We start from the raw sequence: 24,684 nt of genomic DNA, 5'->3' as shown, positions 1-24,684 counted from the left end.
ATAAAAGTGAGGCGGAGGAGGCGATGGAGCTGGAGGCTTCTGCCCCGATAAAGAGGCGAAGCAAACGGAGGAATGTGGTGACTGCTGTGCAGGCCAGTAAACAGGCAAACAAGCTGGCTGCAGAGAGAAAGGAGGTGTCGGACAGCAGCGACGCCGAGAGCCGGTTCTCTGACAGCAGCGAATTATCTGTGTCACAATCTAGCAGCAAAGAAGCTAGATACCCTGCAGAATCTTTTAAAATATTTTTGAAAGAAACTAAAGGGCTGAAAGGGATAAAAATTGAGAGCCATTTTCCTAATTTGAAAATGTTTTACTTCTCTGCGAGGTATCATATTAGGAATAAAGAAACATCAGGATTTACAGAAACAGAAATTTACAGGTTAAAGAAAGTAATGACAAAGGTTAGAAAACAGCTCTAAGAAAAATGATGCACAGCAGCACTTTAATATTATTTAAAGTCTTTTTGTACATCGTTTAGCCTTTTAGCCAATATGGATTCTTTTAAAATGGCATCTTTGAATCTTAACGGGGCGAGGGAGGCTGAAAAACGGGCTTTGATTTACCAAACCTTAGAGCGAAAGAAAATTGATGTAATTTATTTGCAAGAAACGCACAGTGATCATTTAGTGGAAACAGACTGGAGCAGAGAGTGGAGGGGGGAGGTCATACTAAGTCATGGCACCTCCCAGAGTGCAGGGGTCGGCTTTCTTTTTTCTAGAGCTTTCACCCCAAACTCCACAGCAATTGAACACGTCGTTCAGGGGAGGTGTCTTTTAGTGAAGACACAGTTTGATCATTTTAGTATAGTTTTTATTAATATTTATGCTCCTATCACCAATGCAGAGAAGAAGCGTTTTTTTGAGAAAATTGGGGAACGGCTGGGTGATTGTGGGTCTGAGGATTATGTTTTTATAGGTGGGGATTTTAATTGCACTGAAAACGAGTTTTTAGACCGCAATCACGCAGAGCCGCATCCAGCGGCCCAACACGCTCTGCGGCGGCTGGTCTCGTCCCATGGCCTGGTGGATGCATGGAGAAGGATGCATGCAGGCTCCAGGCAGTACACATGGTCCCACATCAATGAAAATAGAATCTCTTTAGCTCGTCTTGATCGTTTTTATTGTTTTAAACACCATTTTAACGTGTTTAAAACTTGCCAGATTTTACCGGTGGCTTTTACAGATCACTCGTTGCTTTTAGGTAGTGTTTTAATCAGAAACATTTTACCTAGAAGCGCTTACTGGCATTTTAATTCTGCTCTAACTTATGATCGGAGTTTTAAGGAGGTTTTATGTTATTTTTGGACTGATTTTAGACAAAGAAAATCTGATTTTACTTGTCTTAAACAGTGGTGGGACCATGGTAAAGTTCAAATAAAGATGCTGAGTCAGCAGCACACTCTCAATGTCACCAGTGACATTACCGGATCTATCAGAGATCTGGAGATAAATATAGTGGAATTAGAACGACTTAGTGAATCCACAGGAAATCGAGAGCATATTGAAGCTCTCAAGTCTAAAAGGCTAACTTTAGCAAACCTGCTGGAAAGCAAGGTCCAAGGCGCATTGGTCAGGTCCCGGGTCCAGAACATCAAGGAGATGGATGCTCCCTCTAGCTTTTTCTTTAACTTGGAGAGGAAGCACGGGCAGAGGAAGCAGATCCACTCTTTGCTGTCGGACACAGGGCAGCCGTTGAGTGAGCCGGGTGAGATAAGGAGGAGGGCAGTGGAGTTTTACCGTTCGTTATTCCACAGTGAATACCAAGAGAACGAGGAACTGTTTCGGGAGTTCTGCAATGAACTACCCCAGGTCTCTGAGGAGACCAACTCCGAGCTGGAGCGCCCTCTGGGGCTTCAGGAACTCCACACAGCCCTCCTCGGCATGCAGGGCCAGAGGTCCCCAGGCGTTGACGGGCTCACTGTGGAGTTCTACAAGGCCTACTGGGACATTCTGGCAAAAGACCTGCTAGATGTCTACAATGAAAGTCTGTCCACTGGCTCACTCCCTTTGTCCTGCCGCAGGGCGGTCATCACCCTGCTGCCCAAGAAAGGCAACCTGCAGGACATCAAGAACTGGCGCCCTGTGTCCCTCCTCTGCACGGACTACAAAATCCTCTCCAAGGCCCTGGCCACGAGGCTGGGGAAAGCTATGGAGCAGGTCATCCACCGGGACCAGACCTATTGCGTCCCCAGCAGGTCCATGGTAGATAACATCTGCCTAATTCGAGATATTTTGGAAGTCTCTGGTTCATTGGGTTTACAAACTGGCTTGATTTCATTAGATCAAGAAAAGGCATTTGACCGCGTTGAACACGGCTTCCTCTGGAAAACCATGGGGAAGTTTGGGTTCAGCGAGGGTCTTATTGCCAAGATCCAGGTAATGTACAGTGACATTGAGAGTGTGCTGAAGGTCAACGGTAGCCTGTGTGCTCCTTTTAGGGTGTGTAGAGGCGTTCGGCAGGGCTGCGCGCTCTCGGGGATGCTCTACGCACTCTGCCTGGAACCCCTCCTCCAGAAAATACGCTCGACTGTTTGTGGTCTGGTTTTACCCGGTTTTAATAACAAAATAGTTTTATCTGCCTACGCTGATGATGTTGTTGTTTTTATAAAAGATCAGCTAGATGTTAGCATTTTAACCAAGATCACAGATAAGTTCTCTGCACTGTCTGCTGCGAGGGTGAACTGGGGGAAAAGCGAAGCCCTGGCTGTTGGTGAATGGACTGATGGGCTCCCAGTTCTCCCTCAAGGTCTTATTTGGAAAACAGATGGTTTTAAATATCTTGGTGTGTTTTTAGGCAGTAAAGAAATTGTGAATAAAAACTGGGAAAATGTCGAGCAAAAAATAAAGAACAAACTGGCAAAGTGGAAATGGCTGCACTCGCAAATGTCGTATAGAGGCAGAGTGCTGGTTTTAAACAACCTTGTTGCCTCACAGTTGTGGCACAAACTGTCTGTGTTAGACCCACCATCTGGATCATTAGTCAAAATACAGTCAGAGATGGTCGACTTTTTTTGGGATGGTCTACACTGGGTGCCACAATCTGTCTTGTTCTTACCACGAGAGGAGGGGGGCCAGGGCCTTGTCCACCTGGCCAGTAGAACAGCTACATTTCGTTTACAGTTCATACAAAAATACCTGACAGGATCTCCTGTATGGAAAGACGTGGCCAGCTGTATCCTCAGACGGGTTAACTTTCTGGGGCTGGATGCTGCTCTGTTTTTAACAAATTTTTAGCTTTTTAAAGTTAAAAGGGTTTTCTCAATTTTATCAGGGTGTTTTTAAATCCTGTGCTCTTTTTAAACTGCAAAGAGCAAAAACGCATAATTCTCTGTATTGGCTTTTAAAAGAACCACTGGTGTGTGGAGCAAGGCTGGACGTCAGCGACAGCAGTGTGCCGGGTCTGTCTGAGGTGTTGTCCAGGTCCGGGACGGTGACCCTGCGGGTCTAATAAACAAACACCCAACTTTAGATCTATCTATCTATCTATCAGATGGGTTGATAGATAGATAGATAGATAGATAGATAGATAGATAGATAGATAGATAGATAGATAGATAGATAGATAGATAGATAGATCAGTAAATCAATCGCGTTGATGAATCGGTCACTAGGTGAATCAGTTTATTTCAAGCGGCTCAAACCAAACTCCATTCAAATTTTGTATCATTTAAAGTTTCCTCACTTTTCAGCTTGAACGTTTCACTTCATACTGTGTGTGTGTGTGTGTGTGTGTGTGTGTGTGTGTGTGTGTGTGTGTGTGTGTGTGCAGCTTGGTTTCTTTAGGCGAACTCGACCCCCCACTGATGATGATGATGAAGAGCAGCACCTGGCTGAGGAGAGTCAAATGACTGAATAACACAAAGTGACATGAGGCTCACCATGACTGCTGTTTTCTAAATGATATTTTATGTTTGCTTGAAATAGCTGAATTATAAATAATCAAACATCTGCAATGAGGGGAGAAGGAAGGAAAGAAGAAGGGATAGAAAGGAGGGGAAAGGATGGAAGCATGGAAGAATCCACTGAAAGAAGGGGAGAAGGAAGGATTTGTTGTTCTGATGTTAACATTCGTTTGCTTTATCATAAAAAACTGTAGGATTGTGATTTGATTATTAATTGTTATTCTTATTGATTATTGGACAGCTTTAGTAAACTTGTGCACTGCAACATGTTCTTTGATGACATTAACATATTAAACAGTTTGATGTCTAACTTTGAACAGCTGTTGTCTCAACTAACACAGATGTTCTGAGTTCTTGGAACCACATCTGCATCTGAGTGTGATGGCAGACTTTTTCTCTCTGTCAGTTCATATCAGTCAGTTATCTCTCTGTTGACACTCTCATCAGACTGATGAACATTTGTGCCAAAATACTGCAGAAAGAGGAGTAATGTTGGTGAGAACATCAGTATTACTGCATGTGAGGAGTTGTAGTTACTGACCGTGACCACTGGAGGGCAGTGATGATCGTAGTTTCTCTGTTCCGGTCCGCATGAGGAAAATGACGGCAGCAGCAGGGTAGTCACAATGCAAAAGTTAAAATAGTATGTACAAAACATTATATTAAAAATAACCAATAAGAATAAATAATGACAGAACAGCTTAAAATATATATTAAAAATATAGAACTTTATCTACAGTGTCCCAAGATTTAAAAGTTAAATACATATGGCAGTGCAATAAAACTGATTATTAACAGTGTATTAACAATATATTAATAATATAAACAGATGTGGACTGCAGTGGTGAGTTCACCTGTTGCAGAGGTGAGCTGTTGAACTGAGAGATGGTGAATGTTAGGAATGTTTCCCTGAAGCGTTCATTGTAGAAGCAGAACTGAATCAGTCTGTTGCAGAGTGACCTCCGCTGTGTCTGCAGAGTTTCATGGAGAGGATGTGATGGATTGTCCATCACGGAGAGCATTTTGGTCAGCGATCTGCTGTCCCCCATGAGACAGACAGAGTGACAGCTGGGTGGAAAAATACTTTATTAGAGCAGTTTATATCCATCTTAAACAATGTTTAGACTTTACTAAATCAGACTGTAACTTCAGTTATTCTGTAACTTTCCTCTATTTACTGTTAAATAAAACTAGCTGCTGAATTCAAGCTCAAACTAACCTATGAGGCAGATTAGCTTGAAAGCTCTCAGCATTATATCATGTAATGATGTGATGTGTGCTAATCAGATCAACTCCCAGCTGTAACATTAACTGATGAAAATTAATCAGCCTGCTTTCTTTTTGGCCTTGTCTCACATTGAAACAGAACTTGACTCTGTTAGTTTCCTCATCTGTTTTATTCTTATTTTCTAATGAACATACATGATATTTTCCTTTAAATGTTGAAGGTTCAGAGCTGCCTGTGAAATATCTGAACAAAGAAAAGAAACCAGCAGACACTGAAAAGTCATGGAAAGATCTGATCCAGTTTGTAGGAGACAAATCAACTGCATCCATCCATCCATCATCTGCTGCTGCTCCGGGGGTCGGGTCGCGGGGGCAGCAGCTTGAGCAAAGAGACCCAGACGTCCCTGTCCCCGGCCACTTCCTCCAGCTCTTCTGGGGGGACCCCGAGGCGTTCCCAGGCCAGCCGAGAGACATAGTCTCTCCAACGTGTCCTGGGTCTTCCCCGGGGCCTCCTCCCAGTGGGACGGAACCGGAACACCTCACCAGGGAGGCGTCCAGGAGGCATTCTCACCAGATGCCCGAGCCACCTCATCTGACTCCTCTCGATGCGGAGGAGCAGTGGTTCTACTCTGACCCCTCCCGGATGACCGAGCTTCTCACCCTATCTCTAAAGGCGGTAGCATGGTTGCCGCGTCTGTCACGGCGGTGTCGCACCGTGACGTCAAAATGACGTTTCAGGCCTGGCGCTTCCCTTGAAAAGACGGCGCAGCGCGTTGTCGTGCACCAGTCGATTTTTGTAACTTGGCGGCGCCGAGCACAACGAACCGGATGGACTGTTGTGAGACCAGGCTCAGTGAGGAGGTGCGTTTGTACAGGCAGCTGTACGAAACTGCAGTGAAACAGCACAGGGAGCACGTAAACTCCCCAAACTGATGCACAGAGATTGGCAGAACTTTGGGGAAAGAGGGAGAGTTCTGTAAGAATGTGTGGAAGAAGCTACGGGACAGATACGTGAAGGCAAAGAAGAGGGCAGAGACTCTGTTGATGCCGGGGGCTTCAAACCTTCACCTCTATTAACTGAATTAAAAAATTAAAATGATCCGAAAACTGCAGCAGTATCATTAATTACAGTATTCTTGCTCTTGACAGCGGCATTGTTTTCTTCTCCACTTTCGTGGTTGTAGAGTAGAGGTAACCTTCACGTAGCAGCGCCACCTCTGTGACGGAGAAAATTGCAACTACTGGCGCGCAACGACTTGCGCCACTATATAGGGTCCTATGGCGGGCACGAACTCGTGACGTCATCAACACCGCTCGCGCGAGCAGACGCAGCAACCATGCTAGAGCCTTAAGGGAGAGCCCAGACACCCTGCGGAGGAAACTCATTTCGGCCGCTTGTATTCACAATCTCGTTCTTTCGGTCACTACCCACAGCTCGTGACCATAGGTGAGGGTAGGAACATAGATTGACCGGTAAATCGAGCGCTTCGCCTTCTGGCTCAGCTCCTTCTTCACCACGACGGGCCGGTGCAGAGCCCGCATCACTGCAGACGCCGCACCGATCCGCCTGTCAATCTCCTGTTCCATTCGTCCCTCACTCGTGAACAAGACCCCGAGATACTTGAACTCCTCCACTTGGGGAAGGATCTCATTTCCAACCCGGAGAGGGCATTCCACCATTTTCCGGCCGAGGACCATGGTCTCAGATTTGGAGGTGCTGATTCTCATCCCAGCCGCTTCACACTCGGCTGCGAACCGCTCCAGTGAGAGCTGAAGGTCACGGCCCGACGACGCTAACAGAACCACATCATCCGCAAAGAGCAAAGACCCGATTCTGAGGTTGCCAAAACGGACCCCCTCAACGGTAGAACAGTAGACCTGTGCCTAGAAATTCTGTCCATAAAAATTATGAACAGAATCGGTGACAAAGGGCAGCCCTGACGGAGTCCCACCCTCACAGGAAACATGTCCGACTTACTGCCGGCAATGCGGACCAAACTCTGACACCGGTCATACAGAGACCGAACAGCCCATATCAAGGGGTCCGGCACTCCATACTCCCGGAGCACCCCCCACAGGAGTCCCCGAGGGACACGGTCGAACGCCTTCTCCAAGTCCACAAAACACATGTAGACCGGTTGGGCGAACTCCCTTGCACCCTCCAGGACCCTGCGGAGGGTATAGAGCTGGTCCACTGTTCCACGGCCAGGACAAAAACCACACTGCACCTCCTGAATCCGAGATTCGACTATCCAGCGGATCCTCCTCCCCAGTACCCCCAAATAGACCTTACCAGGGAGGCTGAGGAGTGTGATCCCCTTATAGTTGGAACACACCCTCCGGTCCCCCTTTTTAAAGAGGGGGACCACCACCCCGATCCGCCAGTCCAGAGGCACTGTCCCCGATGTCCACGCAATGTTGTAGAGACGTGTCATTCAAGACAGCCCGACAGCATCCACAGCCTTGAGGAACTCAGGACGGACCTCATCCACCCCCGGGGCCACCGAGGAGTTTTTTGAGCACCTCGGCGACCTCAGGCCCAGAAACGGGAGGCCCCACATCCGAGCTCCCACATCCGAGCTCCCTGACTCTGCTTCCTCATCGGAAAGGCGTGTCGGTAGGTTTAAGGAGGTCCTCGAAGTATTCCCCCTACCGACTCACAACGTCCCTGGTTGAGGTCAGCAGAGCCCCGCCCTCACCATACACGGTGTTTACGGGTCCTCACCCATCACCGTGTTTAACTGTTGGAAGATGTCGACTGGAAGAAGGATTCTTGGCAAATGTGTTGACAGAAATGTGAATATTTCCCTTGGCAAAGCAAATGTGTTTGGCACAGTATTCAGATCACCATCATTTACACAACATGCCGTAAAAACCTTGAAGATGTAAATTTATTTCTTTTTGTGAAACAAACAATAAAAATAATACCTAGAAAGAGAACTTGTGTAAACAGAGCTATGCACGCCTCACCCTCCTCAAATTCAGGACTTTTAAAGCCGCCTTTATTATTACGGGTAAATTATTCATCATTGACCGTAACAGACATCTGTGCCACTTTTTTTTTTTTTTTTTTTTTTTTAACCCTTTTCCTGTCCAGCATTATGGCAGCAGAATTGTAATCTGAATACCGCTAATGCCAAACACATTTGCTATGCCAACGGAAGCTTTATGAATGTAAAGCTCCCCTTGATGCCCATCAACTCCATATTTTTATTTATTTATTTGTTACAATACTTAGCATGATGTGATAATAGTGCCGAACCGGACCGGGGGACAGAGAGAGAGGGAGAGCAAAGAAGAGAAAAAAGGAACAGAAACATGAAGAGACAAACATAAAAAACAATGAAAAATCAGCCAGCCAGCTGCTACACCTGTAAAAACCAAACTGAAGACAATTCACGGCTTTTGTGGGGAATCCAACCTTAGAAGCACCAGGAGCACCTGTAGGCAGACAAGCAGAGAACAAACACACAAACAAACAAACAAAAAAACACAAGCAGCAGCAATCTCATATAATACACAGGTGACCTTAAACCACAGGACAGCACAACAACTGCTCAGTGAGCATAGTGAGCATGCTAATGAATGTGTGTGTGAGAGAGTGTGTGTGTCTGTGTGTGTGTGTGGGCGTGTGTGTGTGAGAGTGTGTGTGTGTGTGTGCATGAACATGCAATACACATAGACGGTCCCACATAATAACCATGCTTAAATATCAGTGTATAGGGCCAACCCATTCCTGGACGTCTCCATGATGGGCTCAGTTTTATGAAGCCACTCTGAGCTGCTCAGATAGATTAATTATTGACACCTCAGGCTATCAAAGGTGTGATGCTTTCTTTGCTTGTTATGGCCTGTAAAGTATATCTGCCTGCAGAGGCCAGCAGCTGTGCTTCTGGATGTTTGTCTTGTTTGTTATATCCATCCAAAAACAAAATACAAGTGAAACAGTTCAGTAGCTTTTATTGGATAAAGGCCATCACTTGTTTCTGTGTTATTATGAGTCCCCTCTGGGAGGGGAGGCGGATGTCCTGATGGACTCCTGCCCACCTGAGCATTTACTGTCTGAGCTTCTGCCCTCAGAGGGCCCAGATTTTCATTATTTCTGCTCTTTATCCAACGTCTGAACCACCAAACAGAAAATTACAATAAAGTTTTGTTTCCTTTTGCTGTGGAAAACAGCTTTTGAGAATAATTTCTAAACACCTTCCCCACATGACTGATCACATGATCAATCAGCTGTTTGAGACAGTAAACATGACCAACACTGATAGAAAATTAGAATCCCAGCAGTTTAAAACGATTCTTGCAGTTTGCCTTAGACTTAAAAACACATCTTTTTTTTATTCTACTGAGATCAAAACTGGTCATCAGCAAGAAAATCTGACCAAAATATAGAGTGAGATTAAAGGCTGACACAAAGCCAACACTGGATCCAGGTTAGCCCATCCTCTCCTCCCTGACTGCCAGGATGAGTGGTCTGTTCACAGAGTTCATTTCACTGTTGATCCTGAGCTGATGAGCATCAGAGCACACCTGAACACACCTGTTCTGATGCAAAGGCAGCCATGTTCATGAGGGGAATTTACACTGAATCTCAGAGAGAACTGCAGTACAAAGATCAGAGTTTGTTGTTCATTAACTTGGAGGTGTGTTTAACATGAACTCCAAAGGTCAGACAGGTTCTATCTGTCCCGCCTCCATCACGGGTGGACTCGGCTCTGACTGGTTCCAGGAAGCAGCTCACTTGAGTCTCAGTCTGTCGAGTGGAGAGTCTACTTCTTCTTCAGCTCTGAACAATCTGTAAGTTCAAACTTTCCTGTTTGTTTCTGCTCTGTGATGTTGGAGAACATGTTCACTTCTTATTTCAGAACAAACTTTGATCAGTTTGTGGTTGAAGACAAATCTACATGATGATCAGATTATTGATTAAAAGTAGGGTATGAGATGTTTTCTGGAGCATTTTTTTATCATATTGTCTGAAAACCTCCTCACGACCCCATTGCACCCACTAAAATAGAATGTTTGGAAAATATATATATATTTTAGTCCATTGTAGAGGTTGTAGAGGAAATGTCTGACCAATAGAAGTAATGATGAGTTACTTCTATTGGATTCTGACACGCCAATCAACCGTCAGCTCCCCTCATCCGCCCCTGCGCGTTCACAGACTCGTGACCCGTTCACGTGTTTTGAAGGCGTGGTTTCGAGGGGTGGGCTGAAGGGAGAGGCAAGGTTGTGTATTTTCAAAAATATAGTTTGCAGGAACCGTTTTTCCAAGATCTCACCCCACCTTTAACTGGAATCAATCAACATGATGATCAGGTGATATTTTAATGTTTCATGTTTTTATTTTATTGAAGTTCAAATATATTTATCACATTCATGACCAGAAAAATAGCCGTAAAATCTGAAACACCCCTGAGGTGGATCGAACCATTTTCTAACAGGTTTGGTAATTATTATCTGAAAGGAGAGAAAGATGTGTCATCTACAGACATGTAAGGCTGCCATGTTATAGTCATATTGAAACCTGTTATAATAGGTTAGCCATCTTGGCTGTGCCCTTATAAGGAGGATCAGTGTCATTAGTTGCTATGGAGACAGCTGTAATAGTAACGGACTACAAACACTATGGCCGTTTCTCAATACCAAGAATGCAAAGAACAGACTTGTGTTCTCGAGGAGAATGTTCTTGCTAGTCAACCTCGGAAGAATGAACTCGGGAGATCACAAGTACACATGCTCCGTTTTCAGTTTTGAGACGATGCGTTCTTCGTGCCCGAGGCAGCCTGCTCTGATTAAACAGCTGGGCTTTTTCATCCAAGTGCTCTCTCTCGCTCTAATGTGTGTGTGCGTGTGTGTGTGTGTGTACAGACATGACTGCCGAAAGGAATATTTGCGCTGACAAGTTTGAGGCGAGAATTCTTCCGAACAAAATTGTAAATAGCTGGTATTAAGACAAAATAACGATAAAATCGGGATCTAACGGGCTACTTTCTCGCCTCAAAATGTTTTAAACGTGGATAAAGTGATATATTTAAAGAGTTTAGAGCTAAAATGAAATCAGCTTCAGCCTGTTGATTTCGGCTCGGGTAGGAGCGCAGTGCATTGTGGGATATTTGCGCTGACAAGTTAGCACAAGTTAGCTACCAATGCATCCTCGGTAAAATGGGCGTGTCGAGAACACATCCGGGAACTTTCACCGTTCTCGGCGAAATGCGAACTTGTGTATTGGGACAGTACTTGGGCTGCGACTGATGACGTTTCACAAGACCACAAGAACACAAGTACGGACAAGAACGTATATTGAGAAACGGCCTATATGGCTCCAACTGACAGGGAGACCTTGGTGCTCAATACTGACATGTTTGCCCCGAACAAACAGTCGCCGTTCAAAAACTATAAGTTATATCTGAAAAATTCTTCAACTGTGAGCGCCAGAAGGGACGACAGAAGCCACTGGTGTATTTGTTATTCTGCTCCTATGTACGGTATTTTTTTATGGCAATTTTAAGAACAGCCTTCACGTTGATTTGACAAGGAGATGAGGTGACCTGGTTACAATGGCCGTTAATGGCAGAGAGGAGTCCTGATTTTTCCTAAAACTTAAACTGCTGTTGTGTCAAAGCTTTACAATATATCAGCAAACCCTTTATTTCAGTTAAAGTTGAGTCTTTCCTGACCCGTTTAAACTTTGAATGATGTCTCTATGATGAAGTATGGCTGAGTTATGAGGCCTCCAAAAAAGGCTGTTTTTGTCCCACATACATGAATTTTAATGCATTTCCAAGTGGCCAAAATTCCTAGTTCTTCCCAATTTCCTGGAAAACTGTTTGACAGAGAAAAGTTGTACAGTATTCTTGATTCCATCCTTTAGTTTCTGTTGTAGACCTATTTCCTGTTTTCAAACATTTGATTTAATTTCTGCTCCTTTTTCTCAGTATTTAGACTTTTGATCAGCTTTATTAAAAGCCTCACACAGCTCAGATCTAACATCTGTCCCTGTTTGTATTTGCTGTTAAAAAGTCCTCTGAAAACTAAACTGACAGAATCCTTCATCATCGTCATCGGGACCATGAGGTGTGTGCTGGGCTGTAGCTCCATGCCTCCCTCTAGTGGACAGGTGGTGGAAGTACAGCAGCTGATGGCAGCTTCCTCTGCCTCAGCACTCCTGTCTGACTGCATTCAGCTGACACTGATATGAAACAGAGAATCAGAGCCAATCAGAGGAGGAGCAGCTGATCTTTTTACAGCACAGATGATGGAAAAGAGGATGTGAGTTGATGTGCAGATGAATGATGTGTGTTTCCTCTGCAGATGAAGGTAGAAAGTGTGTGTGAGCTGATGTGAGTTCAGCAGCATGGATCCATCTGACAGAAAGTAAGTCTTCAGTATTCAAACCAAGCTGACAAACCATTAAGATGATCAATAGTTCCAAGTTAAAATAATATTTGATATCTGCATAATTTATAAATTTTCATCATGTCCAGCTTCACATAACAGGTACAGTCAGAGTGAGTTATTTTTCTATCCAGGGGGGATTTCACTAATTAAATACACTTTGAAAACATTTTTATTAATAAAATATTTTTTCTCAGTATCCATCGGAGATGGCACAGCAGTGCGTACTTTATGAGAGGTTCAGTGGGAAATCTTTCGAGTAACAACCAGAGTCTTTCATCAGACTTTCAGTCAGTAGTTTTAAGTGTTCAGTGGAGGCTGCATCATGTTTCAGATGAATTATTTCAGACTTGGATCAGTTCTTGATGTCTCTGATGAGATTAATTAGCTGCATCATGTGTGTAATGTGATGTTTACTTTAGTCTTTCTGCTCTTTATTGAAACAAAATGTATTTTTCAGTTAATTTATTTTCTTTACTTTTTTTAGACTTTTTATTTATTTATTTAATTTCTGTCACATTTTTACTTTTTAATCCAAGCTGAATTTTACTGAACATGTAAATCTAAATTAAACGAGTGTTTTTTCCTACCAGCAGCTATCAGAGACCTGAACCTGACTACAGCAGGAGGTCCTTTACAAGTGGATCAGTGGTAAATCTTTCGAGGAACAGACAGAGTCTTTCATCAGGCTATCAGTGAGTATCTGTCAGTGTTCAGTGGAGGCTGCATCATGTTTCAGATGATAACCAGGAACCTGTATTCCTCCACAGTGTCAGTGTATGTTCTTCTGTATTTTTCTTGTGATCAGCCGGTTCGTCCCTCTTTGCTTCTCTTTTAGTTTATTTGCAGTTTTTAGCTCCTGCCTTGCCAGCACTTTGAATTGAGTTTTTTTCAGTGAACCTGTTGCCAGCCCTCGCCTTCTTCCTGGTACCTCTGCATTTGGGTCCTCAAACTCCCGCTCCACCACGACTTCTGACAATAATCAGTTTTCAGATTGATTATTTCAGACTTGGATCAGTTCTTGATGTCTCTGATGAGATTAATTAGCTGCATCATGTGTGTAATGTGATGTTTACTTTAGTCTTTCTGCTCTTTATTGAAACAAAATGTAATTTTCAGTGTATTATATCTAAAATGTATAATTTTCTGCATTTATTAATATCCATCATGTCCAGCTTTACATAACAGATAAAGTCAAAGTGAGTTCACTTATCAAATGCACTTTAAAAAACATTTTTATTCATAAAATATTTTTTCTCAGCGTCCATCAGAGATGGCACAGCAGTGCGTACTTTACGAGAGGTTCAGTGGGAAATTTTTCGTGTAACAACCAGAGTCTTCCAGCAGGCTATCAATAAGTAGCTATCAGTATTCAGTGGAGGCTGCATCATGTTTCAGATGAATTATTTCAGACTTGGATCAGTTCTTGATGTCTCTGATGAGATTAATTAGCTGCATCATGTGTGTAATGTGATGTTTACTTTAGTCTTTCTGCTATTTATTAAAATAAAGTTTAGTTTTCAGTTGATTTATTGATATATTTGTATCATTTTATTGGTGTAGTTTAAAACCAAATCTTTCACATTTTTACTTTTTAATCCAAACTGAATTTTACTGAACATGTAAATTTAAATTAAACAAGTGTTTTTTCCTGTTAGCAGCTATCAGAGACCTGAACCTGAACCTGAACCTGAACCTGAACCTGAACCTGAACCCAGCTGTGTGTCCTTTAAGAGCGACAGGTCCAATCCTCGGTCAATTAATTTCCAACGTGATGTTCAATCAGACAAACAGTGAGTATCTGTCAGTGTTCAGTGGAGGCTGCATCATGTTTCAGATTAATTATTTCAGACCTGGATCAGTTCTTGATGTCTCTGATGAGATTAATTAGCTGCATCATGTGTGTAATGTGATTTTTACTTTAGTCTTGCAGCTCTTTATTGAAACAAAATGTATTTTTCAGTTAATTTATTTCCTTTACTTTTTTTTAAATTTATTTACTTTCTGTCACATTTTTACTTTTTAATCCAAACTGAATTTTACTGAACATGTCATTTTAAATTAAACAATTGTTCATATTTTTTTAATTAGGATTATACGGAGACGCAAACCTGAACCTGAACCTGAACCCAGCTGTGTGTCCATGCAGAGCGACAGGTCAAAGGGTCGTTTTATTAACTTTAAAGCAGACCAACGTTCCCGGCCTCAGAGGTGAGCTGTGTGTAAATGGTGTAACACTGTAAAATGTACCAGAGTCAGTTTGAACAGTTCTTATTCCAACTTGTGTTTAATGTGAGCTCTGATTCACATCCATTTCATGTTCACATGTGAAACTGTCAAAGTGGAAAGAATGGATGTTAAAATAGGTCTCTTTTAGGGAGTAAAATTATTATTTTGATGCTGAAAGACCAAAGTTCTTTACAATCTTACTCTGAGAAACATTTGCTGAACTCATTGATGATTCTCTGATGGAGTTTGGCCCAAAGCGGTGAGCCACGACCCATCCTTGTTGGAGAGGCTGAACCTTTGGTGGATGCTGCTGTTATACCCAATCCTGACACCCTCAACTGTCACAAGCATTTAAAAAACATAAAAGAATATAAAGAGAAGCAAATTAAATAAATTTAAATGAATTTAAAAACAAGCAACAGTCCAGATAAGTTCAAAGATATCGTGCAGGTTTCATGCATAGACACATGAGAACAGAAATGTCTTTAACCTGGATTTAAAAATGTCTCCATTTGGTGAAAGTTTAATCTCCACTGGCAGTTTGTTCCACTTGTTTGCAGCATAACAGCTAAATGCTGCTTCTCCATGTTTAGTCTGGACTCTGGACTGGACCAGCTGACCTGAGTCCTTGGATCTAAGAGCTCTGCTGGCTTTATATTCTCTGAACATATCACAGATTGTAAACCATCAGCAGGCTTTTAAAATCTATTCTGTGACTGACTGGAAGCCAGAGTAAAGATTTTAAAGCTGCTGCGATGTGTTCAGTTCTCTTAGTTCAGGTTAAAACTCCAGCAGCAGCGTTCTGGATGAGCTGCAGATGTTTAATGCTCTTTGTGGGAAGTCCAGTTAAAAGAGCGTTACAGTGATGGAGTCTGCTGGAGATGAATGCATGGATGAGTTTCTCCTGGTCTGTTTGGGAGAGGAAACCTTTAATTCTGTTGATGTTTCTGAGGTGGTAAAAAGCTGCCTTGGTGACAGCTTTGATGTGGCTGCTGAAAGTCAGATCTGAGTCTATCAACACTCCCAGGTTACCAACTTGGTCAGTGATTGTAAGGTCCCGAGTCTCAAGATATTTACCAACGCTGACCCTCTTCTCTTTGCTCCCAAACAGAATGATCTCAGTTTGGTCTTCATTTAACCCATTTAGGCCTAAAACGCCTGGAAAAGAATGCCTGTAAAACCTACGGGCGATTTCAGAAAGACCCCCTAAAACCTGAAGTTTTTCTGGAAATTCAGCAATTGTGTCAACGCCTACTAAATAATTGATTTCTCAGCCTCTGTAGCAGATAGAAACAAAATTCAAAAAGTATTTGAGAGCTTACACCTGTGGCTTTCTTTGGAAATTGAGTTTGTTTACATACACCTTCACAAAAATAGAAAATGTAAAAAGTAAAGTGCAGGAACAGAATCATCCTTGCCGTTATCGTCATCTTCACACATCTGTGCTAGCCATAAATCTCCATCAATTGGGTCAGCACGTTCATCAGCTTCATCAAAGCCAAGAAACTCCTCACAATCGCTCCCGTCTGAAATGTCTTCCCACTGAAAGTCCTCCATGCTTGTTCGATGTAACTTAACTTCAAAACAATGACACGAGGAACATGACGACACTCTCACGTGTCTATTATAAGGCCTTTAATTGGCGCAGAGGTAAATAATATGTGCAAAACAACCCTTATACATGAAAAAAGACGTGTACGCTTTCCCGGCCTTAAAGGATAAGACCGGTTTTTTGACATTGGGCCCTTGATTTCACATTATAACATGATGTTCTACTCACCCCTGCTTGTTGTTGAACATTTGGAGCTGTTCCGAAGATATTCGAGAGGCGTCTGGCTGCTCTCTTGAGATATTCGGCCATGAAACGGTTTTCTATGGGCAAGCTTATACAGGCACAAACTATGCTGTTTATAATTTATTAATTACTGTACACTAGCACTGATAACGTGGAGGTGCGTCGCTTACTTAAAAAAATCCGGGTTACTGTAATTTTGATTTTTTTGTCGTAAAGTGGGTGTTACTGACATCCTCGTCGTGCTACTGCCACAGACAGCCCACAGACCTGCTGCCTATTTATTCATTCGGCTAAAATTCAAAATTAGTAACCCGGATTTTTTTAAGTAAGCGACGCACCTCCACGTTATCAGTGCTAGTGTAGAGTAATTAATAAATTATAAACAGCATAGTTTGTGCCTGTATAAGCTTGCCCATAGGAAACCGTTTCATGGCCGAATATCTCAAGAGAGCAGCCAGACTCTCGAATATCTTCGGAACAGCTCCAAATGTTCAACAACAAGCAGGGGTGAGTAGAACATCATGTTATAATGTGAAATCAAGGGCCCAATGTCAAAAAAACGGTCTTATCCTTTAAAGGTAGAAATGCAGCAATGCTTTCCCGGCCTCAATGGGTTAATTGTAGAAAATTCTCTCTCATCCAGGTGTTTACTTCCTCTAGACACTGACATATTACGTCTGCTGGGCTGCAGTCGCCATGGTGACAGAGACACATAAAGTTGTGTATCGTCTGCATAACTGTGATAATTGATGTTAAAATTCTGCAATATCTGACCCAAAGGGAGCATATACAGGTTAAACAGAAGAGGTCCAGTAATTGACCCCTGGGGGACTCCACAAGTCATGGCCAATCGCTCAGATTCATAGCTTCCAACTGTAACAAAAAAAATCTATTCTATAAACTTTCCGTCTTTCTGGGACTCCGGAACAACTTTTACTGAGTGTTGCTGCATCAGGTTCTACATTTGGTTCTGTTTTCTAAACACAAAGAAGTCGGTCAGTGAAGACTCTGAAATCCTTTCTTTGGACTCGTTTCTGATCAATAAATTTGGAAACCAATGAACTAATTCTAGACTGAAGTTTTTGTTGTATTTTAGAAACTACAGCTACGATCCAACCAACACGTCAGCTGGACTCCCCACAAAGAAACAAATCTTTTGTCTGTTCACACAGTTCTGTATCCCTTCCTCCTCACACTGCTTCATCTGACCTCAGCTTCCTCCCACTGTTAGAAACACACTGAGCTCTTATCTTCTGGAACACAGATGCTGATGATGTGCAGCTTCAGAGTTAATCAGCTGCTTTATGGCTGCGTTCACTGCTCACATCCACACATCCCTTCATGGACCTTCACCTTGTGTTGCTCTCTGTGTGGACAGACACAATGTGAGCTCATTCTTCATGATTCCTCCACAGAGTGGACCAGCAGAGCTCAGAGGGTCCCAGTGGTCCGTCTGCCCAGCAGCATCAAACACAGCTGGACTCCATATTTATGGTCTGTACATGTACAACAACTACTTTCCCATCTGTTCTGCTCACAGCCATCTCCATGCTGCACTCTGTAGGCCAGTGGGTTGTCAGTGTGTCCAACATGGATCTGATGTTTGGCTCCATGGTTTCAGTCTGATTGGCTCATTCATATAGTTTTCTGTTCCAGCTGCTGGAGGACAACATGCTCACTTTTGTGAAGGAGGAGCTGAAGAAGATGCAGAAGGCTCTGAGTCCAGATTACCCAGAATGCTTAGGGAGTCAGAGGGAGGGTGAGGATGAAGAGCAGAGGAGCAGCAGAGAGGCATTAGTGAAGATCACAGTTCACTTCCTGAGGAGAATGAAGCAGGAGGAGCTGGCTGACCGTCTGCAGAGCGGTAAGAGGATTTCTCTAAAGGTTTAACCTGCTGGATAAATGACACATTTACTGATGTCTCAGCACACAGAACAGCAGATGTTCAGATACTCATTCTGTACAGGGTTGAAATGTCTGATTACTGATGTTATTTCTTGTCTTCATTCAGAACTTGTTGCTGCAGTTTGTGGACGTAAAGTTAAATGTGCTCTGAAGAAGAAGTTCCAGTGTGTGTTTGAGGGGATTCCTAAAGCAGGAAAGCCAACCCTTCTGAATCAGATCTACACAGAGCTCTACATCACAGAGGGAGGGACCGGAGAGGTCAATGATGAACATGAGGTCAGACAGATTGAAGCAGCATCCAGGAAAGCAGGCAGAGCAGAAACATCCATCAGACAGGAAGACATCTTTAAAGGCCCACCTGGAAGAGATGAACCAATCAGAACAGTGATGACAAAGGGAGTGGCTGGCATTGGGAAAACAGTCTTAACACAGAAGTTCACTCTGGACTGGGCTGAAGGCAAAGCCAACCAGGACATCCACTTCATGTTTCCATTCACTTTCAGAGAGCTGAATGTGCTGAGAGAGAGAAAGTTCAGCTTGGTGGAGCTTGTTCATCACTTCTTTACTGAGACCAAAGCAGCAGGAATCTGCAGCTTTGAACAGTTCCAGGTTGTGTTCATCTTTGACGGTCTGGATGAGTGTCGACTTCCTCTGGACTTCCACAGCAAGGAGCCCCTGGCTGATGCTACAGAGCCCACCTCAGTGGATGTGCTGCTGACAAACCTCATCAGGGGGGAGCTGCTTCCCTCTGCTCGCCTCTGGATAACCACACGACCTGCAGCAGCCAATCAGATCCCTGCTGGCTGTGTCGGCATGGTGACAGAGGTCAGAGGGTTCACTGACCCACAGAAGGAGGAGTACTTCAGGAAGAGGTTCAGAGATTCAGAGCAGGCCAGCAGGATCATCTCCCACATCCAGACATCCCGAAGCCTCCACATCATGTGCCACATCCCGGTCTTCTGCTGGATCACTGCTACAGTTCTGGAGGATGTGTTGGACACCAGAGAGGGAGCAGAGCTGCCCAGCACCCTGACTGAGATGTACATCCACTTCCTGGTGGTTCAGGCCAAAGTGAAGAAGCTCAAGTATGATGGAGGAGCTGCGACAGATCCACACTGGAGTCCAGAGAGCAGGGAGATGATTGAGTCTCTGGGAAAACTGGCTTTTGAGCAGCTGCAGAAAGGAAACCTGATCTTCTATGAATCAGACCTGACAGAGTGTGGCATCGATATCTCAGCAGCCTCAGTGTACTCAGGAGTGTTCACACAGATCTTTAGAGAGGAGAGAGGGCTGTACCAGGAGAAGGTGTTCTGCTTCATCCATCTGAGTGTTCAGGAGTTTCTGGCTGCTCTTCATGTGCATCTGACCTTCATCAGCTCTGGACTCAACCTGATGGGAGAACAACAAAAGTCTCAGAAGTCCAAAACACTGAAAGAGACTCTCTTCTACCAGAGTGCTGTGAACAAGGCCTTAGAGAGTCCAAACGGACACCTGGACCTGTTCCTCCGCTTCCTCCTGGGTCTTTCCCTGCAGACCAATCAGAGGCTCCTACGAGGCCTGCTGACACAGACAGGAAGTAGCTCACAGACCAATCAGAAGACAGTCGATTACATCAAGAAGAAGATCAGTGAGAATCTGTCTGCAGAGAGAAGCATCAATCTGTTCCACTGTCTGAATGAACTGAATGATCGTTCTCTGGTGGAGCAGATCCAACAGGCCCTGAGTTCAGGAAGTCTCTCCACAGATAAACTGTCTCCTGCTCAGTGGTCAGCTCTGGGCTTCATCTTACTGTCATCAGGAAAACATCTGGATGTGTTTGAGCTGAAGAAATACTCTGCTTCAGAGGAGGCTCTTCTGAGGCTGCTGCCAGTGGTCAAAGCCTCCAACAAAGCTGTGTGAGTACAGAGATAAATATGTTTTAAATGCTCTGTTTACTTGTTAAAAGGAGAGAAAATAACTGAGTTATTTCTCAGATAATTTCAGTTTGTAGATAACACAGATTCACAGCAAACAGTTCCATCAGATCAGTTTACATCAAGAGGAAAGAAACACGCTGAGAGAATGTGGCAACACTTTATAATATATAATTAGGATAAATGTCATTAATTCAACCATCTTTAACTTGAATGATGAATAACTACATAACTTACTTCTCTTCCTGTTATTCCCTCCTCAGACTGAGCGGCTGTAACCTCTCAGAGAGAAGCTGTGCAGCTCTGTCCTCAGCTCTCAGCTCCCAGTCCTCCAGCCTGACAGAACTGGACCTGAGTAACAACAACCTGCAGGATTCAGGGCTGAAGCAGCTGTCTGTTGGACTGCAGAGTCCAAACTGTAACCTGGAAGCTCTCAGGTCAGGATTCATTCAACTGTTCAGCTGCTGATCATTTTAATTCTGCTTCACAGTCATGGATGAACAGCTGACCTGTTCAGGATGCTGTCTGCTGTTGGAGTCTTTTCTCTCAGTTTCTGCCATTTGTGTTGTTTCCTGCAGCCTGTCAGGCTGTCTGATCACAGAGGAAGGCTGTGCTTCTCTGGTCTCAGCTCTGACCTCCAACCCCTCCCATCTGAGAGAGCTGGACCTGAGCTACAACCATCCAGGAGACTCAGCAGTGAAGCAGCTCTCAGCTGGACTGGAGGATCCACAGTGGAGGCTGGACACTCTCAGGTATGGAGAGCTCTGCTGCTTTAATCATTTCCCTTCTAACCGGCTCATGAGCTGGTTAGAAGTGATGCCGAGCAGCGAGGGAGGAGCAAACCTCTGTGAGGAGGAGGAGGAAATGTCTGCCAGCATTAGCCGGTGTCCCCTTAAAACAGCGTGGATCTGTCAGAATGATGGAGGTTTATCGTGTCATTCCTCAGATAAATGGGCCCCAAAGAAAACATACATACCAGCAACCATCTGCTGGTTAATGCTCAGCCTGTAAGGAAACATATTCAGCAGATTCAGAGACTTTATTCATCCAGTTAAAGGGACATTTCTGTGTTTCTGAAGTGGGGCTGTGTGTCAGTCAGCATCTCTCTCAGTGTAGAACAAAGTGTGTGTGAGAGCCATGTAATGTCCATGTTTGATGCTGAAAGAGACGGTGCTGCTCTGACCCCCCTCCTCCTTTCAGGGTGGAGCCTGCTGGAGAACGATGGCTGACACCAGGTCTGAGGAAGTGTGAGTGTGTTCTTCATCTGATTCATGACATCCAGCCATCTTCACACTGTCACATCACTCATTGATCAAAGTGAACAGATGATAGATCAATAACTGCAGCTGGACTGTGTTTGTTCTCTCCATCAGATTCCTGCCAACTCACAATCGACACAAACACAGTGAACAGGAAACTGAAACTGTCTGTTAACAACAGGGAGGTGACATATGTGGAGGAGAATCAGTCATATCCTGATCATCCAGACAGATTTGATGTCTGGCCTCTGCTGCTGTGTAGCAATGTTCTGACTGGTCGCTGTTACTGGGAGGTCGAGTGGAGAGGAGGAGTTTATATATCAGTGAGTTACAGAGGAATCAGCAGGAGAGGAGACAGAGACTGTGTGTTTGGATACAATGATCAGTCCTGGAGTCTAAGGTGCTCTGATGGAGGTTACTCTGTTTATCACAATAACAGAGAAATATTTATCTCCTCCTCCTCCTCCTCCTCCTCCTCCTCCTCCTCCTCCTCCTCCTCCTCCTCCTCCTCCTCCTCCTCCTCCTCCTCCTCCTCCTCTGTCTGTAACAGAGCAGCAGTGTATGTGGACCGTCCTGCTGGCACTCTGTCCTTCTACAGAGTCTCCTCTGACACACTGATCCACCTCCACACCTTCAGCACCACATTCACTGAAGAACCTCTGCATCCTGGATTTGGAGTCTGGTTCTGGTCATCTGTTTCCTCAGTGTCTCTGTACTGAGTATACAGAGTGTCCTCCTGTCAGAGAATCCCTGCTGAACAGATAGTTCAGTCTGTTCATGTCTGTCTCTTTCACTCAGAAACACCTTTTCAGATTCATGGATTCAGTCAGTTTCTGTCTGAAACTCTTCTGAATGATTCCTTGGAAACTTCTTCCTCTTCCAGTCCTTTAAAGATGGAAGCTGCCATTCTTCCAGGATGTTGTTTTTCTGTGTTTCCAGTCAAAGCTTCACACTGAAATTTGCTTAAGAACTTCTTGTAGTTATTTAACTAAGCTGTCCTTTGTCCTTGGCAAAAGGCAACAGTTTGGAGCTGGACCTTTTGTTGTTTGGAGGTCAGCCTCCACCTGGGGGAGAATGGGGCCAGCGGAGAATTTCCTATCAATAAAGTTATGAGTTACAAACAGAAGCAGCCAGACGGGTTTTTCACTCCAACACGCTGCAAACTGTGGATTAACGAGATGGTAACAGTTGATTTATTACATTTTATTTTGTTAGGTTTTATTATTGTTTCATATATTTCTTTAAAAGTTATTAGTTGTGTTTTATTTGTTGCACATTATTTTTATTTGGTAATGTTTCATGTACTTAGAATGTATGGCAGAGATTATATAAATTATCAATCAATTTAGTTTGCTTTTTAAATCACTGTTTAGGTATTTCAGGGGGATATGTAGGAGTGAATCAAACTCCACACCACATCCTGAATGAGGTTGGGATGTTCTCTGATAAGGTCAACAACAGAAGATGTTTGTGGAAATCTCAGACACAGTGGCAGCACACAGAGAAACTATTAAACAATACCCTTTAGACAATATCTATTGTCTTTGGGAAGTCCTTATATCCTGCTGTGTGTCTTTTCGGTTCTTGTTCCCCAAATTCCCCAAGAGTCTGTCCGTACAAATCCCACTACTCTGGTTTTTCTCCACAACATATATCTTGTGTTTCTCTGCAGCTCACTTCAGCTGAGCCCATTCAGCTGATGTCAGCTGCAGTTAGTTTGCTGCACATGTGACAAACTGTGAAATCAGAGAGGAATCACTGAGCTGCAATCAGCCCAGATGAATTTCAACCTGCTGACAGATCTTCACTGATTCTGCTGCAATGAGCAGAAGTTTGGTCAGCAGCTAGGGTTCATCCTGATGATGTGTGATTATAGACTGTATTATTGATTTCTCCTCTCAGACATTTGATATTTTACATCATTTTACATCATTATTTTAAAATTCAGTCTCACAATGTTTGACTTTGTATTTGAAATGTTGAATTTTTAAAATCTTCAATAAAGATTTTCAAAAATCATTTTGATATTTTCTCTTAAATTAAATTTGTATTTAGTATCTGAACATTTAGACTTTTTAATGATTTTAGACTTTTTGATAAAATGTTTAATTATTTATCTAAAAACTTTACTTTTTTGATGAAAATGTATCATTTTTATAAATTGTATCTCAGATGTTTTATCTTACATTTTTATTTCTTTGTGGATTGTTTATCATTTTTATTTGAACATATTTTACTCTTTATCTCAACAGATTGATTCAATTGTTACTTTTTATTAGAGGACGTTGAGTTTTAATAGATTTTTCTTCCAGAGTATTTGATACTTTTAGAATTTAGATTTAATAGGATCCTGAGCTATTTAAACTTCTCCACTTGAGGCAGAGACTCATCACGGACCTGGAGGGTATGGTGCAGTATGAGGGCCAAAATTAAGACTATTGAGCACCCGGCGGTGGCTACATACTTGTCACAGGAGGCCATATCTATTCTGAAGCCAGCTGCTGATCTGATCAATGATAAGTCCGCACCGGTCACTGAGCGGCCGACGGTGGCCAATGAGAAAGAGAGTACTCGTTCTACTCATTGATCCTCAAAGGGAGATTACCAACTAATAAACCAATTATTGTATTTTACATCAGGTGGGTCACCAGTTTAGGCATGCTAGTTGTGGGCCTCTCCAACGCAAACACCAGCATCTCCTTGGTAACGGATAGCAAAGGGAGTAACCAACCCAATGCATCAGAAGTACCTGGAAACCTGCAGATCTGGAAAGGCTCCATCAATGCTGAAAGGTATAAACAGGCTATACAGGTATATATGTGGCGGTCCTCACTTCAGAGGGTTTTATCTTTGCAAAGGTCCTCAGAAACCCTGAAGTACCAACACCTGTGTGTGTGTTAGTGTGTCTAAGAGTTGGTCGGTGATGATCAGTCAGAGTTGTTGTCGTGTCGGCCTTAAACTATGGCACATATGAGACTGAGCTGATGGTCCGAATCCCCGAGCACACACACTTCCAGAGCAGTCAGGTGACACAAACACACACACACTCAGAGC

General features: G+C 43.5%; 2 protein-coding genes and 1 long non-coding RNA gene across 3 annotated transcripts in view; all 3 read left to right on the top strand.

The window, feature by feature from the left end:
• Positions 1–9,839: 9,839 nt before the first annotated feature.
• Positions 9,840–12,799, top strand: LOC142371790 (uncharacterized). The gene is made up of 3 exons (XR_012768121.1): positions 9,840–9,928; positions 12,446–12,508; positions 12,727–12,799. It is a non-coding gene; the product is annotated as an uncharacterized LOC142371790 (long non-coding RNA).
• Positions 12,800–14,191: 1,392 nt separating this feature from the next.
• Positions 14,192–24,684, top strand: part of LOC142372022 (NLR family CARD domain-containing protein 3-like) — a 44,342-nt gene continuing 33,849 nt past the window's right edge. The window contains exon 1 of the mRNA XM_075454775.1: positions 14,192–14,231. The gene's annotated coding sequence lies outside the window, so the exon portion shown is untranslated. The remainder of the gene's footprint in view (positions 14,232–24,684) is intronic.
• LOC142372027 (NLR family CARD domain-containing protein 3-like) lies at positions 14,252–23,594 on the top strand. Its single transcript, XM_075454783.1, has 9 exons — positions 14,252–14,322; positions 14,621–14,740; positions 17,969–18,047; positions 18,210–18,417; positions 18,565–20,353; positions 20,635–20,808; positions 20,950–21,123; positions 21,572–21,618; positions 21,745–23,594. The coding sequence occupies exons 2-9, from the start codon at positions 14,673–14,675 to the stop codon at positions 22,347–22,349; spliced, it is 3,144 nt and encodes a 1,047-aa protein (XP_075310898.1). The 5' UTR covers positions 14,252–14,322; positions 14,621–14,672; the 3' UTR covers positions 22,350–23,594.

The sequence above is a fragment of the Odontesthes bonariensis genome, chromosome 21, assembly GCF_027942865.1.
Source record: "Odontesthes bonariensis isolate fOdoBon6 chromosome 21, fOdoBon6.hap1, whole genome shotgun sequence".
Classification (NCBI taxonomy): Eukaryota; Metazoa; Chordata; class Actinopteri; order Atheriniformes; family Atherinopsidae; genus Odontesthes; species Odontesthes bonariensis.
Note: the sequence above shows the minus strand (reverse complement) of the source record. Positions and strands in the feature narration are given on the sequence as shown.